Source organism: Furipterus horrens, unplaced genomic scaffold (genome assembly GCF_987537825.1).
Source record: "Furipterus horrens unplaced genomic scaffold, mFurHor1.1.pri manual_scaffold_4, whole genome shotgun sequence".
Taxonomy (NCBI): Eukaryota; Metazoa; Chordata; class Mammalia; order Chiroptera; family Furipteridae; genus Furipterus; species Furipterus horrens.
This window is the reverse complement of record NW_028327174.1, coordinates 200614538-200631409: the sequence shown is the minus strand read 5'-3', so window position 1 is coordinate 200631409 and position 16872 is coordinate 200614538. Positions and strand designations below refer to the sequence as shown.

The 16872-nt window shown below is 59.7% G+C and overlaps 1 protein-coding gene across 1 annotated transcript in view; it reads right to left on the bottom strand.

Moving 5' to 3' along the window:
- Positions 1-5695: 5695 nt before the first annotated feature.
- HMCN2 (hemicentin 2) overlaps positions 5696-16872 on the bottom strand; it is a 132180-nt gene continuing 121003 nt past the window's right edge. Inside the window, exons 87-98 of the mRNA XM_090274902.1 lie at positions 15326-15475; positions 13794-13931; positions 13571-13692; positions 13046-13283; positions 11931-11993; positions 11685-11807; positions 10902-11036; positions 9797-9925; positions 9046-9366; positions 8065-8184; positions 7088-7214; positions 5696-6119 (exon numbers count right to left, since the gene is read on the bottom strand). Coding sequence (XP_090131028.1) covers positions 5777-6119; positions 7088-7214; positions 8065-8184; positions 9046-9366; positions 9797-9925; positions 10902-11036; positions 11685-11807; positions 11931-11993; positions 13046-13283; positions 13571-13692; positions 13794-13931; positions 15326-15475 — 2009 coding nt within the window. The 3' untranslated portion in view covers positions 5696-5776. The remainder of the gene's footprint in view (positions 6120-7087; positions 7215-8064; positions 8185-9045; positions 9367-9796; positions 9926-10901; positions 11037-11684; positions 11808-11930; positions 11994-13045; positions 13284-13570; positions 13693-13793; positions 13932-15325; positions 15476-16872) is intronic.

Sequence of the window (16872 nt, the reverse complement as noted above, 5' to 3'; positions counted from 1 at the left end):
CAGCGAGGCCTGCTGGGTGGAGAAGCTGAGGCAGTGGGGTCTGAGAGGTGTATGCCTTCTAAATATATCCACATGCCTCCACCTCCTCCACCCTGGTCTGACCTCTCCTCACTCAGACCTCGTGACAACCTTTTGACAGTTTCCCTGCTCCCATTTCCACCTCCAATCCTTTCTCCACCCACCCAACAGCCAGAAAGTTCTTAAACACCTGATCAGCACAAATCGCTGCCTCTTAAAACCCTTTGAGGGTCATTGTCCCCCAGATCGCGTCCCAGCTGTTCTAGCAACATTAGTTGAAGACTTTCCTTTTCCCCTTGAATCATGTTGGCACCTTGGTTGAAAATTAATGGACCGTATAGGTGTGGATTTATTTCCAGTGTCCCTCTCCTGTTCCATGGGCCGATTTATTCATCCCTTATGCCAGTACCACACCGCTGTGATTACTATAGCCTTACAGAAAGTCTTGAAGTCAGGGTATATCTCCCCAACTTTGTTCTGTTTCAGACTCTTGACTATTCTAGGTCCTTTGAATTTCCAAATAAATAGTAGAAACAGCTTGTCAATTTATGTGAAAAGCCTTCTGGGACTTTGGGGATTTTAATAAATCTGCATATATAGTATCAGCTTGGGGAGAAAGGACAGCTTAACAAACTGAACTTTCGATCTGGGTCATAGCTTTAAATTTTTTCCAGAACTAAAGAAAAAAGGAAAAAAACACAACACCTAAAAAGTGTTCACTTTCATTAAATTTATTTCTAAATATTTTAAGCTTTTTGATACTATTGTAAATAACATTTAAAATTTCATTCTCCAGATTTTTGTTGCTAGTATATAAACATAAAATGGATTTTGGTATGTTGGCCTTTTATTCTACAACCTTGCTAACTTCACTGATTGAACTCAGGAGATTTTTGTAAATACCTTAGGATTTTCTAGGATACTTCTAGACAATAATGTTGTCTGTGAATAGAGACAGTTTTACTTTTCCCCTTATTTTCTTTGTGCATTTTTTCTTGTCTTATTGCAAAGACAAGGGCCCCTAGTACAAAGTTCGTACTTATTCAGGATCGTAGGGGAAGGCATTCAGTCTTTCACTGTTAACTGTGATGTTAGTTGTACGTTCTTCATAGATTCTTCTCATCAGGTGAAGAAGTTCCTTAGTTTGTTGAAAGTTTTTATCATGAGTAGGGGCTGAATTCTATCAAATGCTTTTTCTGCATCTATTGAGATGATCATGTGATTCTACTCTTTATTTTATAAATGTGGTGAATTACAATGATTGATTGTCAGGTGTTGAACCAACCTCGTATTACTGGAACAATTAAATCTCAATAAAGTTGATTTAAAACATTTTCAGACAAGATTGAGATAGTGGAACTTTGGTTAAAAACACATTAAGGACATAATCAATCACCATGTGCAGACCTTATTTGGATCCCGATTTTTTTTTTTTTTAAGCATAAAAGCAATACCATCTTTATCAGCAATTGGGAGCTTGAAAATTGATAGGATATTTGGTGATAACAAGACATTACTGCAGTTTTTTTTAAGGCAAGACAATGGCTTCATGGATATGTGTTTTCCAAGGTTTTTTAAGTTTGGAGATGTATTCTCTAATATTAATGAATTAAAATGAGTTTTAAGAAGGCTTGGCTGCTCCCCCATCACCGGGAGGACCACACCTAGAGCCCTGGTCTCCCCCTCTGCCCTCTCCACGTGCCCAGCCACATTGGCCTGCTGGGCTTTCTTCTTCGTTGAGCTCTTTCTTGCCTTGGGGATGCCCCTCTGACCCTTTCCCCTCCTCTACCAGATTGGTCCCTTGTCCTCTCCTCTCTCCCATGCTGGCACGAGAGGACAGATGCCTAAGGTTTCCATCAATAAAATGGAGGAACAGGACGGCCACCGTCTCCTCTCCCCTGGACCTCTGCAGGAGACACCTCACCTGTCTTCCTACCTGGGCTCAGCCCCTCTTCCAATCCACCCTCCCCACACTGCAGCCAGGGTGGCTTTCCTAAGGGTGGGAGCTGACGTTCGAGGCTACTTGTCTGAACTGCTGAAGGGCGCGCTCAGTGGACGTGACCTTATTAAGTCCCCCAGCCACCTGCAGTGCAGCCAGCCACGGAGTAGGCCCCACCCGGCCTCTGTCTCTCCTCTGCCACTTGAGGGCTCTGCACCTGCAGGGCGTGGAGGGGCTGGGTGTATGGAGACTCCAGGCACCTTGCCCTGCAGCCATCTCATGGTTGGCATCAGAAGCCACTTGACCAGACCCCAGGTTGCCAGTCCCCACCCAGAAGGAACACAGAGTCCATTCGTTGGGTTCTTGGAAAAGCTGCATCACGGAGTTTAATAAGTGACCCACGGGGTTGTTTTCCACCCCAGATGGTTCAGGACAACTCGGAGGTCAGGTGGCCCCAGGGGGCTGGGTGGCTGGACGGGGCCCTGGCCAATGGTGGCCAGCAGCTGGGACAGTAGAAGTGGAAACACCCCTTGGAGCTGGCGGCTACACTGGGTGCCGATCCCTGTGGAGGTGGGTGGGGGTGGGCGGGGTGGGGGCGCGTCAGACTGGGAATCGGCCTGGATTCAAGGCCAAGTCCGCCAGTGCCTTGCTGCATGACTCTCAGCCATTGCTCCCTCCACCAGCCTCATAGCCTCAAGTGGGAAATGCGGGAGAAAGTGGGGGAGGAGGGAGGCTGGACTGACCGCCCGCCCCTGGCGGTGCCTCACATCTTGAACTGCCCTGTGGTCCCTGTGCTTCATGCTGCTCCTGCTCCCGGCCCTCCCTCCCCTCCTGCCTCAGAGAGCGGGGGCGGGGCAGCCTGGATGCTAGAGGCCCTGGGCCGGGGAATCAGATGGGCTCAGGCTGAGTCCTTCTCCCCTCCAGGCTGTGTGAGCTTGGACGAGAGGCTCACCTTCTCTGAGCCCCATGCCCACATCTGTGGAATGGGCACGCTATTGTTTGCCTCTGGAACAATCGGGGCTCCAGTATTAAGTAAATTAAAGTCGGGTCCATGAGACACTGGACGTGGAACAAACAGTCGTGCTACAAACGCAAAGGGCCAGGATGAGGCTGGGCAGCGGAACGCAGGAGCGAGCAGGGGGAGGAGGAGTCGGTCCCTCCACTCTGCAGGTCTCGCCTCTGCAGTGGCTCTGCCGGAGGGCTGCTGGGCTGCAAGTCCTGGCTCCATAGAAAATGAACAGCCCAGCAAAGGGCAGGGTTCGTAGGTCACAACATGAGCCCTGTAGCTCCTGGGGTTGCACAAAGGGGGCTGTCCTGCCCAAGGAAGGGCAGGACAGACGGGGTGTGGGCAGGCCCGGGAAGCCCTCCCCCCACTCCTCCCCAACTGCCCCAATCTCTCCCCCACCCAGCCTGAAATTCCACCTTTTGTGACTTCTGGGGTTTAAACCATGTTTTTGTCCAGCCTGCAAGCCAAGAGTGGTTTTTGCACTTGTAAATGGTTGGGAAAAATTGAGAGAAGATGGTTCCACAACCTGTGAAAACGACATGAACTTCCAGATGAAGTGGCCATAAGTTCATTGGAACGCAGCCGCGCCCCGTGGCTCACGCGCCGCCCGTGGCTGCTCCGCTGCTGGCGGGGTGAGCGCAGTCGTGTCCTGAGAAGCCCGAAATAGCCACGCTCTGGCCCTTTGCAGCAAACGTGTGCGGACGCCCGGTTTAAAAGAAACCAGCTTTGCAAGTGGCAGCGCCCCGGGAAGGGTTCGGTGGGGGCTATTATGGGGGAGCCAGGAGTTAGACTGGTCTAACCACTAACCAGTCACCTACCAGGAAAGTGGCTGACTGGATCATACCCCCCCCCCCACCGAGTATCCTTTTCTCCATCTGGAAAATGGGCGCAGCGACTTCTTCTCTGTTTCCCCCCGCATGGGTGGGACAGTCTGACTGTCCTTTGCCCCTAATGAGGAAATAACTCAGACAGCTTTCCTTGTCATTGACCAGATGAGAGAATGGGGATGCTGAGGGGCAGGTGACAGTGTCACGCTGACCAAGCAAGGGGAGCAGGGGGAGAGGATCCCTCCTCTCCAAACTCATGTGCAAGAGAGACAGCCTCTGCCCTGGAGCAGCTGCAATAGGACGGTGGGTCGCAGTCCATCCAGGAAGGAGGGCAGGGACGGCGCAGTGGGAGGGGGAGCTGTGCTGAGACTCAGACCCTGTCCCAGGACACCGGAGATGCGCCAGTACCTACGTAGATGTTCTTATCTTGTCCCTTCCCAAATTGCTCCTCACAGCCAAAGTCCCTGCGGTGGCCCACAGGCTCATGGGATTTGCCCCAACGCACTTATCTTTCTCCTAGCACCTCCCTCTTTCCCTCCCCCACCCAGACATGCGCCAAGGCTCCAGCCTCCCCCACCACATTGACAGACCTCCCTCAGCAAGCGCTGTCCTCCCCAAGGGCCCTGGCATTTGCTGTGCCCTCCTCTGCCAGACACGCTTCCCCAGATGTGTGCCCGGCTTCCTCCCCACTGTCCTCAGGTCTCTGCTGAGATGCCTACCACCCTCTCATGAGGCCCACCTGGACTGGCCTATTAAAAACTGACCCCTACCCCTGCCTTCCCAATGTGGTTTTCCTCCCTCACACCCGTCTCTAACAGGTGCGCGGGGACCGCCTCCTCTTTCCTCCTGTTTATAAGCCCTTTGCTGCTAGAATGTGAGTCACGTGCACAGGGTTTTATGTCTACTGCCTGGCACATAGGTGGGACCGAAGGAACCTTTGGTGTTTGAGTAAATGACGGAATTAACCCACTCATTATAAATAATTAAGGTCCTGGCTGGTATGGCTGTGTTGGCTGCAAACAGGAAGGTCACCAGTTCATTCCTGGTCAGGGCCCGTCCCTGGGCTGCGGATTTGGTCCCCAGTCGGGGCGCATGCAGGAGGCAGCCAATCGATGTTTCTCTCTCACATTGATGTTTCTCTCCCTCTTTAGAATCAATAAAAGAAAAACTTTTTTTCAAATAATTAAGGATTATTCTTAATTAAGAATTAGTTTTTGCTACCATGGATTGCTCTCTGTGTAACACATGTCCTTCTCATGTAATTCTCCCCACAGCCCTATCGGGGGTGGCTATTGTCATAGTCATTTCTGGATGAGAAAACAGCCCAGAGAGGCGCCTGGGCCACCCTAGCACGGGGAGCCAGGCTGCTGGTCTCCCAGCCCAGGGCTCCTGGATGTGTGTGTAGAAGGGGGGTGGGGGGTGATTCCATCCCAGCTGCAGCCCCTCCTCCTTATCAAAGCAAAGACTTGGATGAGGAAATCAAGCTGGTTAAAAACAAGCATTTTAATGGTATAGGTACATCCTCCCCCACCAGGCCCCAAGTGACAGTGCAGGTGTGGGCTGGTGGCAGCTGCTGCCACCCCCAGGGCCTGCCCCTCCCTGGGGTGTCCTGGGGGCCCCTGGGGCTTGGGACAAGCGTGGAGGAGCAGGTCAGACCTGTAGGCTTCACCCCAGTCCTGCCTGCAGATTTTGCCAGCTCCCGGTAGCCTTTGTCGCCTGCCTGCAGGGCTCCACCCCCCGCGGGGAGCAGGGAGGGCAGGGGCGGCTTGGTCCGTGGTCCTGAGGTCAAGGCTGCGCACCCGGTCCGGTTGTGTTTACTGCAAGTCCCGATGACGCATGGGGGTGGGAGAAGGTGACAGCCCTTCCCACTGTAGGTGTCCTGCGCCCGGGCCACCCTGTCCCCCCCGCGGCCTGGCCTGGGTGGTGAGGGGTTACTTCGGCTCCTTCCCGCCTTGCACCCCCGGAGGGCACCGAGAAGCCCACCCCTCAGTAGGGGTAGGGGGACACGGCAATGAGCAGGACGTAGAGGCTCTGGTGGCGTGGCGCCGCCGCGCGCACGGTGAGCCGGTAGAGGCCCGCGCGGGTGAGCGCGCGGCGGGTGTAGACGGCGCCGAGGCCCGCGCGCAGCTCACGCAGCGCGAACGGGCTCCGCGGGTCGGGCTCCAGCACGCTGAGCTCGGTGCGGTCGGCGGGCACGCCGGCCTCGGAGAAGGCGGCCACGCGGGCCACGTCGTGGCGGGCGCGCACGCCCAGGGGCAGCGGCAGCAGCTTGTACTGCAGCGTGGAAGGGCCGGCACCGCAGTCCTGCGAGCAGCGCCGGAAGCACGTCCTGCGGGAGGGACAGGCGCACAGGCCTGGGCTGCCTGGTGGCACCGCCGCCAGAGACCGGACCCCACCCCAGCCTCAGCAGTTCTGCCCTGCGCAACCGTCCCCGCCCCCCAGCGGCCCAAATGCCTTCTCTACAAGCGCCACTGTAAGCCCATTTTAGAGATGGGCAAACTGAGGCCCAAAGATACATGCGCTTCCACATCGGAGCGGGTGCCCCCAGCAGCCCTCGCTAGCACCCCCCTGCCCCCCTCCCCCCGACCTCTAGCAAGCGCAGGGCAGCGGCAAAACCTAAGAGCCCTTCAGGTCACTCCAGAGCCAGAGCCCCAGAGCTGAGTCACCTGATCTGGGTGGGGGGGTGAGCAGGGGAGACCCAAAGACATGTGCTCAGCCTTGCAAGGTCACCCCCCCCCCACCCCGGACCCTAAAGCCTAGGGCCCAGGGCAAGTCACCACCCAGGACACTTCCCGCCTGCCGGCCAAGACCCCTGCGTCTGTGCATCTTTATGAGGGTCCGCCTGCCTGCAGCCCCAGTGAGCGCTGTGGTGGAAATGGGTTCTGTGTTTGCGAGTCTGTGTGCGTCTGAGTCCTGGGGCTGTGTTTCTGTGTCTGGGGTTTTATGTGTGTTCATGTGTCCCCATATGTGTACCTCTTCCAGCCCCGCTCCCCGAGCCCTGCCCCCCCCCCCGGCCCCCAGTGCCCCACGCCCGTGATGGCGGTGCGGGAACGAGAGGGCCGGGCACACTTGCACCGATCGGAGTGGCTGCAGGCAGGCGCTCGTCATGACGGCCACTGCCCTGTGGGCAGCGAGGCCGGCCCTGGAGCCCAGGCGGGGTGTACCCCTCTGGCCTGGAGGAGGGGTCCAGCCCTCGAGGAGCCAGAGGGCAAGCTGCCCAGCTCTCTGCAGATAACACGCCCCCACCCCCGTTCCCAATTAACCCGCCCCCCTCAGCCCAGCCAGCTCAGCCCTTACCCTGGGCTGGAGCCCTGCCGGTAGGTGGCTGGGCAGGGCGTGTCCACGCACTGGTAGCTGCCGCGGGTGTTGAAGCACATCTGGCCGGGCCCGCACTCGATGCCGTCCTCCTCGCACTCGTTGATGTCTGCAGGGGCAGGCGGGGGCAGCGGCAGAGGAGGGGGTGGTGAGAAGGGGGAGCGGAGGGGAGGGGCAGAAGCAGAGAAGGCATGGGGCCCAGTGAAGTGGAGAGGAACGCCTGCAGAGGATCAGGAGGTGGGCGGCCGCCGTCCACTCGTCCCCAGCCAGCCTGGCCCGTGACAGCCAGCCGACAGGCCCCCAGCACCCCCATCTCCCCAGGGCATGGTGGTGGGCACCCTGGGCCTCTGAGCCTAGAGCTGGGCTGGAGAGATGAGGGCCGCCCTCAGGCCCACAGTGCCCACTGGCCCTGGGCAGAGGCCCCCGTCCTCGTCTGTGCTGGTGGATGCCCCTTCTCAGAGGACGCTCACTGACCCCTGTGACAGACTGTGGATGGAGACAGGCAAGACCGGAGGATTCCCACAGTCTCGCAGGCAGCAGCATGGTGGCCACCCGAGCACAGGCGGGGGAGTGCGCTGGCCTGGGGGTTAGGGGACTTCACTATCCCCGCAGGGAGCAGCAGCCTTGTTGTGAGTGCTGGCCCCGTGCCCACCTTCCACGTCTCATCCAGGCATTAGGGGACCCCTGTGTTAGCCCCACGTCACCAGGAGGCTGAGGCTCAGAGAGGTGAAGTGAGTTGCCCAAGGACACACAGCGGAGCTGTGAGGGACCCCGGGGCTGCTTTCGGAGCCTGTCCATGGATTCACTTCGCTCCTGCTTGGAGCGTGGGGCCAGCCTGGCTGTGGGCACCTGGGGTGGTCACCTCACTCCTCTGAGCTCATCTCCCTGGTGGAGAAGGGGCTGGAGAGAGCGGACGCCCACAGAGCCCTGCCAGGCCTCTGGCTCCGGGCGCGGCTCACCCTGGCAGTTCTTCCCGCTGGGGAGGAGGCGGTAGCCGGCGGGACACAGGCACCGGTAGCTGCCCTCGGTGTTCCGACAGGCGTGTTGGCACAGGCTCCGCACCTGGCACTCGTCCCGGTCTGGCCGGGCGTCGGTGGTGGGGTGAGGGGGGCAGAGACACACGCTGAGTCACTGACACCCAGGAGGGCACATGCCTGCCCTCGGGGCTCAGCTAGAGGCAGGCTGAGAAAGTCCCTGATTTAAGCAGCCCACCCTTTCTCCCTGCCCTGCCCCCCCAACCCTGGATTGGGGGTGGGGGTAGGAGGGTCTGGGGTTTGGCAGGGCTTGGCAAGAGTGGGGGGCTCCATCCTGTCCACCTCGTGTTCGCCAAGGCCCCGGGGAGGCCCCGCTCCCAGCCCAGAGCCCTCTGTCCAGGCGGGAGTGCAGAAGCAGGCCCGCCGCTGAGGCCCCTGGCCCTTCGCCGCTCTGCAGCCGGGTGCTGACCGCCGGGTCCCCGCCGGTCCCCGCTCACAGTCTCACGTCCCCCCAGAACATACTCCTCAACTCCTGAAACGCCCTCCCTGGTGCTTCCCCTCTGGGCATCCAGAGGGGTGTTGCTCAATGTGGGTTCCCAGGCACGTGTGTGGGTTCCTGGGCACGTGTGTGGGTTCCCGGGACACTGGGCGAAGTGTGCTGAACTGAAGCGGTTTGGAAAGTACTCCCCTCGCCCTTGGAAGCCCCCCGCCCATTAGCACAGCGAGGGCTCCGAGACACCTTATACAAAGAAGCAACCCCCCCCACCTGCCTGTGCACCCTGCCCCTCTCCAATTCAGGGCCCCCCAGTTCTACCAGCTTTGGCGGGTACAAAGGTTATGGGTCCAAAAGAAAAAAGGGGTTTTGGAGGCAGAGTCCTGGGCTTGGACCGAGCTCTGCCATGTCCCTGGGTCCCCAGGGCAGCATGGCAGGTGTGTCCCGGGGTGGAGGCTGGAGCGTGGCCTTACCTGTGCAGACGCCGTCCTGCCGGATGAAGCCCGGGGGGCACCAGGCCCGGCCCACACTGCTCAGGGCTCCGGGGCCCGGCCGGAGGGAGACCCAGGCGCGGTAGGAGCCACTGGGGACGGGGGCGCGGGGCCGCAGCCAGGGCACCATGGGGCCCAAGTGGGCGACGGTGGTCACGTTTGGTGCGCTCTGCTCCAGCGGGGCGCAGGCCCTGCCGTCTCGGAGCGGGGTGTGGCCGGGCGGGCACAGGCAGCGGTAGCTGCCCTGGAGGTTGTGGCACTGGTGGGCACACACCCGGGGCAGCTGCAGACACTCGTCGATGTCTGGGAGGAGTGGGGCCAGGCAGGTGCAAGGGAGGCTCAGGGTCCGCCGCCACCGCCGCCCGCCCTCCCGAGCGTCCGCTGCCCTGCCGGCTGCACGCAGGCTGCCTCCCAGCCTTCCCTCCGGAGGCCCGGCCGTCCCGCCTCCACTGCTCAAAGGGGCCTCAACCCCCCCCCCCCCCCCCCCCGGCAATGAGCTGATCCCAGACTCCCACCCGCTTCTCTCTGCCCTCCTCCCCTTGGGCTCCTGGGGAGGTGATCTTGCAGGGTAGGGGTAAGGCTCGGGGGACACAGCGGGCAGAGCAGGGATCCAGGCACGTGGTGAGTGACAGGAAGCACTGGCTGTGTTTGGTTAGTCACAGAAGGTCGCCTTTGTCACAAACACTCCTGCCTGTGAGCCAGGGCCCCAACTAGGGGGCGGGGGTCCCCTTACCTAGGCAGGGCAGGCCGGGGCCCTGGACCCGGTACCCCCGGGGGCAGCTGCAGCGGTGCCCGCCCTGGGTGTTCTCACACATCTGGTTGTAGTGACACTCGTCCGCCTGCTCCAGACACTCGTCCACATCTGGGGAGACAGGGGTGTGGGAGGGACTGAGCCTCGAGCCCTGCCCCTAAGGAACATACCAGCTTCTCCACGTCTGGGCCACACCCAGCCCCTCTCCAACTTCAGGGCCCCCCAGTTCTGCCAGCTTTGGGGGGTTAAAGGGTTACAGGTCCATAAGATGAAAGGGGCTTGGGAGGCGGAGTCCTGGGTTTGGACCGAGCTCTGCCATGTCCCTGGTCTTTGAGCAAGTAACTCCCTGTCTGAGCCTCAGTTTCCTCATCTGTGCAGAAAGGTTGGGACAAGACCTCTCACGGGCCGTTGTGAGAAAACTGGGTCATGAAATGAAGGGCTTAGGAGCCTGACCCATGGTTAATGGGAGAGAGAGGGGAGGGTGGAAGGAAGGCAGGAGGCGGGAGAGCCCGCTGACTAGTCAGGGTGCCCTGAGGGCCCTATGGCCATGGAAGCAAAATGATGGCTCTCCCAAGTTCAAGTGCCACCATGTTCTTCCTCTCCAGTGAAGGCCTCTCTTGGAGGGGCCAGGAGGGGCCATGATCATGCAACCATAGGATGATGGGACAGGAAGGACCCTAACGGTCATCCTTCCGGGGGCGGCATCTAGGTGTCATTCCACAGGCCAACGGAAACCGAGTCCCAGTGACTGCGGGAGAAGCCGTTGAGAAGGATTTGGAGGCTGTCTCTAGGCTGGGCCAGGATCCAGGAGGGGAGGTGGGGGAGGTGGCAGCGGAGGTGGCATGTTGGCCATCCCTGACCTGTCCCCCTTCATTGGACAAACAACAAGCCTGAGGCCCAGAAAGAAGACTGTGGTCAGAGGTTCACCGGCTGCCAGCAGCCCCCCAGGCCAGGGCTCAGACCCCTGGAGCCCAACTCAGGCTCTCGCCCTGGTTGCCCTGTGCTCCTTCTGCCAAGAGGGCGCCAGTTTCCCCCAAGGCCCAGCATCCCAGTGACACAGCACACCCCTCTCCTGAGTCCCCGTCACCTTCACAACCGGCCCCGTCAGCAGCCACCCGGAAGCCAGGCCCGCAGTCAGGGAGGCAGCGGTAGGAGCCCAGCAGGTTCACGCAGTGCTGTCCCTCTGGGCAAAGGTCAGTGTCCTCTGCACACTCGTCCACATCTGGGGGCAGACGGGAACAGGGGCTACATGAACACACGTCCCCAGGCCCCCTCACCAACCCGGACTCTGGCCTAGCCAGGATCCCCAGGGATGAAACTCCTGCCCCTCCCTCTGGCCCCACCCCTCATCCTGGCACCCCTGTACACACAGAGCCCACCCCCAGGGACCTGAGGGTGGCATGTGAGGTGAGGTCTCAGACAATGTCCCGTGGGCACCCAACAGTGATGTGGCAGGGCCAGGTCCCAGTGGTGGGAGTGGAGGGACGCAGATGGGGGTGGTTAGCGTCCTGACAGTGTCCCAGGGTCAGATTTGTGGTCTAGTAGCTTCACTGGGGGGACAAGTAGAGCGAGCAGGGGAGACAGGTGCCAGCTCCCCATCCATCCCAGGTGACCAGAAATGACTGCCGTGTCCAGGCTCAGTGGGCACGAGTGCCGTAGGCACAGGGTGGCCGCGCGTATGTGTTTGGGGATCTCCACCACCCCTGGTACTTGAGTCTTTCCTATCTGTGGCTCTTGTAACAGGAAGTTCCAGTGGGAACAGGGCATTAGAACCCTAGGCTGGCGTCCGGTGCTCTCAGGAAGAGACCACCCTCTGCGTGGCCCCAGACCCTACCCCACGCACCTGGGCCTCTCAGCCGGGGCCACCCACCTCTGCAGTTCCTGTCATCCCCGGCTAGGGTGAAGCCAGCCGGGCAGGAGTAGGAGAAGCGGCCGGGTGTATTGTGGCAGGAGTGGGAGCAGGGGCTGGGGCCACTGCAGCACTCGTCCCTGTCTGGGGGTGGGGACAGCCGGTGGTCTGCACTCACAGGCCCTCCTGGCAGCCGGCCGAACAGCTGGTCTATCCCAGGCTGAGGGCCCCCCCTTGTCCACGCCAGGGTGGGGACAGGGTGCTCACCCACGCAAAACTCTTCCTGGGGGTCCAACTCAAAGCCCTCTGGGCAGCCGGCTGCGTTCTCTTCTGCAAGGCAAAGAGGACAGGCCTTAAGGACACAGGGCACAAGGGACAGAAAAAGCAGTCCTGGCTGTAGGCCAGGTTCATCGGTCCCTCCCACCGGCCTGGCCGGGCCGAGGCCCCCTCAGCCAGGTGCTCAGCCCCTGTCCTGAGCTGAGCCAGAGCCCAGCGTCAGTGAGCCCGTTCCTGGCCCGGGTGGTGTCCTGAGCAGCTCACGGCAGGCTGGTCAGACTGTGGCGGGCAGACCCGGAGACCCTTAGTAAGTACAAAGCAGGAGACCCACACATGCAGCCCTGTGCTCCTGACAAGCTGGAGGAGGGGGCCTGGCCGCCGGCTGGGGGAGGGGAGCATCAGACCGGGGCAGCGAGCCCAAGGCAGCGTGGGGACAGACTGTGTTCTGGAGACGGGACAGAGGCCAGACTGCCTGAGTGATCACAGGGATGGCACCCTTGATAAAGCAGTCACTGGGTGCCAGGTGAGGGCTTCAGAGACAGCACCTGTGCTCCTGACACCCTGCAAGGCAGGCAATGTCATGCCCATTTCACAGACGGGCACAAAGAGGCCCAGAGATGGCCAGGGCTCTGCCCCCAAGGGCTTGTGGCTGAGAAGCGGGACAGCTGGCTTGGAACCAGGGGCTGCCTGACCCCAAAGCTATGTTCAAGGGTAACAGGTCTATTTTTAGCCTCCACCGGGTCTCCAGGGGTTCCTAGGGTGGCTGCCAGCCCCCAGGCAGGGTCTCTGGTGCAGGCACCCTTGAGAAGAGGGTGGGGTATGACTAAGTCTTGAACGTCAGCCTGGGGGTGGTTTGGACCTTTCCTGTAGAGCCTGGGGGGACGTTCTGGAGAGTTTGGACAGGAGTAGCCTGAAGCACTGTGTCTCCATTGGGGTGTGGGTGAGCGGACGGGGACCAGGAGGTGAAGCGTCTCAGTCCCGAGTCTCTGGCCCCTGGTCAGTGGGTGCAGGGGGGGGCTGCCCCCTGGGCCTTCAGCCAGGTGCATTTGGGGCCGTGCATAGCTTTTAGCAGGGCAGTGGGGTCGGGGACAGGCTGGGGCCCTCACCGGCCTGCAGGGCCGTGGTGAGCTGGAAGCGCAGGGCCTCGGCCACCGGGTCGAAGGCTGAGCTGATCGCCGAGGCCTGCAGGTGCTGCACCAGCCGGGGCTGGGGGCCCCGGGCCGCGTCGTAATGGATGCTGTGGTTACAGCGCAGGGACACTGGGGGGCTGTCCTGCAGAAAGCGCAGCGTGGAGCCCACAAACAGCCGGCCGGGCCCCGTCTGCACGTACAGCTCCTGGAAGTCCTGGAGGAGGAATGGGGTGGGAGAGAACCTCTGGGATTTCTACCTCCAGGCCCCCTGGGACCTGGGACCCTGGGCTGGGGAGGAGGCTGGTGGGCCTCTCAGCGTTCCTCCAACCAGCGGGGCAGCCCCAGGCAGGTCACAGTCGCTCTTGTTCAAGGACGAGAATGGAGAACGTCCCCAGAGGCCGAGAAGCTGGGCCCAGAGCACCTTGCTACGAGTTCTTGCAGGCAGGACATCCCATTGTCTCTTGCCCACCCCATCTGTGCACCCCAGGGCTCGCCCCACACCTGCACCCGAAGATCTGTGTCAGCTAGGCTCGCAGGGACGACGCCATTGACCACCACATCGAGGAGAAGGAGGCCGTCGGGATCCAGGCCCCGGGCCACCTGGGTCATCCTGAGCAGCTCCCCTGTAATCCATCCCCGTCCAGCCTGGAGTCACCACGGGGGAGAGGCCCTGGGCCCAGGCCCCAGTCCCACCTGGCCCACCCTGGGGGGAGCCCCCACTCACCCGTGGAAAACTCCAAGTGCGACTCCTGCCGGAAGCTGCCACCCGTCAGGGAATGGCCATTCAGGGCGGCCCCGCTCTCTCCGGCCAACGCCCAGTAGATGGGGGCAATGGTGACCACGAGCGCCCGCATCAGAGGCCCTGCACGGGGTGGGGCGCAGAGGCCAGGTGAGGGCCAGGTGCTGAGGGCAGCCCCTGGTCTGCTCGAGGTCTCTCAGTGGCCCCTTACCATCCCCAGGAGAGCTCAGACCCAAGATTACCTGGACCAGTTATTGAACCAGAACCAGTGGCAAAGGCCAATAGCTACTTGGAGGAGTTGTGAAATTAACAAGACACATTTATACAAAGACGTGCACGTAACTTGTTGATATTCAACTCAGTTCTACGAACCCTGAGGGCTACGAGGTCACCCCAGAGTCAGACCACACAGACCGTCACCACGTGAGTGCTGGACTGAACTGAAAATCAGACTGGTTTACTACCTTGCAGACACCTTCCAGAACGGCCCAGGGGAGGAAGGATTGTTCTAAACCACTGACTTGGAAAAAAGAGCCAAGATAGTCCCTGGACATAGATTTTCAGACCTTCCACATGATGCCCAGCTCTCCTCTTGGGTTGGTGGGTGATGGTTCAGACTAGGGATCCTTCCCTAGTCCGCTTGCTTGGGGATCTGAGTGTTGAGCTTCTCAGCTCGGCCTCAGGCTCTCGGACCGATGTTCCCGGGATCCAGCTGGGCCCCGTGCATGGGGGCCACAACTCCTCAACCTCTCTGTGCCTCCATTTCCACTAGACACAGCCCAGCCCACCTGGCCTGGGGACAGATGCTTCTCCATGACTCTTGCTCCTGCAGCTGGAAGAGGCAGCCACGTCTGGGCAGCGTCTCACTTATTCACTTGGCTGATAGCCAGTTCTGAGCGACACCCCCCAGCCAAAGTCCCTGCACTGTTCATACAGGTTTGTCGTCAAGAGCAGCCTTGGAGGAGCCACTTTAAGCAAAGACCCCTCGTCACTGTCCTTGTCTTGCCCTGACCCCCATGAGGAGACGCAGGGTGTCCTGGCAAGGGAGAGGCGTCAGGGTCTGCAACATCCTTCCAGAACATTCCATATGTTAAGGACACACTATTTTATGAATCTGTCTGCAAATGGGCATTGCTTGCTCCTTGGGGCCTTCTGGTTTTTACTTTCCACATCGCTCCCTTCCTCTCCCTTCCTGCCCAAACCCCACCTTTGATTTTCTCTCAGCTCTGCCTTTAACAGTGGAAAACATGTAACGGTCAATGGTTTCAAGTTCATGAGCTGACCTGCATTCACCTAGCCCGGTCATGTCACATGCTCTTGGCCTGCTTTTAAATGCAGCCATTTTGTTTTGTTTGGGGGTGTCCAGCGGGGAGGAAGCGGCCGCACCTAAATCCACACTGTCTTGGACTCAGCTCACAGAGACGGTCAGATTTCCTCTGGGAATCAGGCCTGGAGCAGCCTGGGAGCCGGGCTCCGCCTGCTCCTGGCCCCAGCACGGGTGGCGGGCCCCCACTTACCCACGCCCGCAGGGATGTGGCCGATGCTGCTCCGGAAGGTGGTGACCCCAGAGCGTGCCTCCTGTTGCACACTGGCGTTGAGGGTGGCCACGCCAAATTCCTGGCCGTTGATCACCCCGATCATGCTGCCCCGGCCCCCCCGGGGCTCCCCTGGGAGGAAGGAAGAGGATAATGCTGACATTACCCACCTCCATGCCTCAGCATAAGCAGGCACTGCCGCCCATCTCCCGAAGGAGAAGTCTGAGGCTCAGTGAGGCAGGGTCACTTGCACAAGGGCACCCAGCTTATGGGTGATGGTACCAGCTTCCAGTTCTGGCTCAGCCATCACCTTCCTGGAAACTTGGGCTACGCAGGCCCCCAAGCCACAATTGAGTTGGCTTACCTATCAAATGAGGAGGTGGGACCAAAGATGCACCCAAAACCTGCTGGGGTCTAAGACATCAGGAGCCCATGATGGTGGGGGCTGGTGTACGGAGGGGGCCAAGGCTGAGGGGAAGGACACCAAGGCAGCAGCAGAAGCCACCACCTGAATGCCCCCCATGCCAACAAGTGGCCCTGGCTCCGGCTGCCTTGCAACCTGCCTGGCTAGACAGGGCTGGATTTGGAGGAGCCACCAGGCTCTCTGCAAGCAGATGCTCTCCCGCACTAATTGGGTGGATGGCGTGGGCACCGGGGGGTGCTTCCTCTGGCTAATGGGCCAGCTGTCTCACTTGGACAGATGGCATTCCAGGAGGTAAGAGACTGAAGCTAGCCTGCCTCTTCCCTCCCCAGCCCTCGGAGGAAATTAGCAACAAATTGCCCATGATCTGTCAAAAAAATAACACAAAACAGAACTGCCAGGATCTTAAATGGGTAAATGCGGCAGGGGGGCAGGGGGTTCATTGTAGATTCCAGGAAGCAGTGCCGTTTCCTGCAGCCCAGAGCTGGGCTTTGATGAGATATGATGCCCATCTGGGACGTTTCTTATCAACAGCTGCTGCTCTGGAGTTTACGGGAGGGACAGGAAAAGGCCATGAACCTACCCTTGGCCTTGTAATAAGGGGGTGAGGAAGGGCCTGGGGCTTGCAGATAAGAAGGCAGCAGCTTTCAAGGAGGAAAGGGGATCGGAGGCCAGGAATGACAAGCCACCTTCGACTTCCTCAGAAAGGGGGTGACGCAGCAGCCTCCTGTCTCCCGCAAGGCCAGGGTAGGCCCCGAGACAGATGGGAAAGGAGGGAGAAAAGACAAGTTCAAAGCTGGGGGGGTGGGGGGCGGCTCAAAGCCTTTGGCCACCTTTTCCCCGGCAAAGCCCCTTGAAGAAATTTACCCTTCAGAAATATTCAGGCCAGCACACGAGAGGTGCATCTCAGTGTCGTTTTCAGAGGGAAAACTGGGAAAAGAAAACCCTGTTGACCTGTTGCTTATTTACAAGGCCAACGGCAATTAAGTCAGAGCAGACGTCCCTTTGGAAGGCTATGAAGCCATTAAAGACGACTTGGACCGGGCTTCTTGTCCCGGAATCCTGTCTGAATGTTGGAGAATGTGTAACAATGGCAGGCTGTACAGAC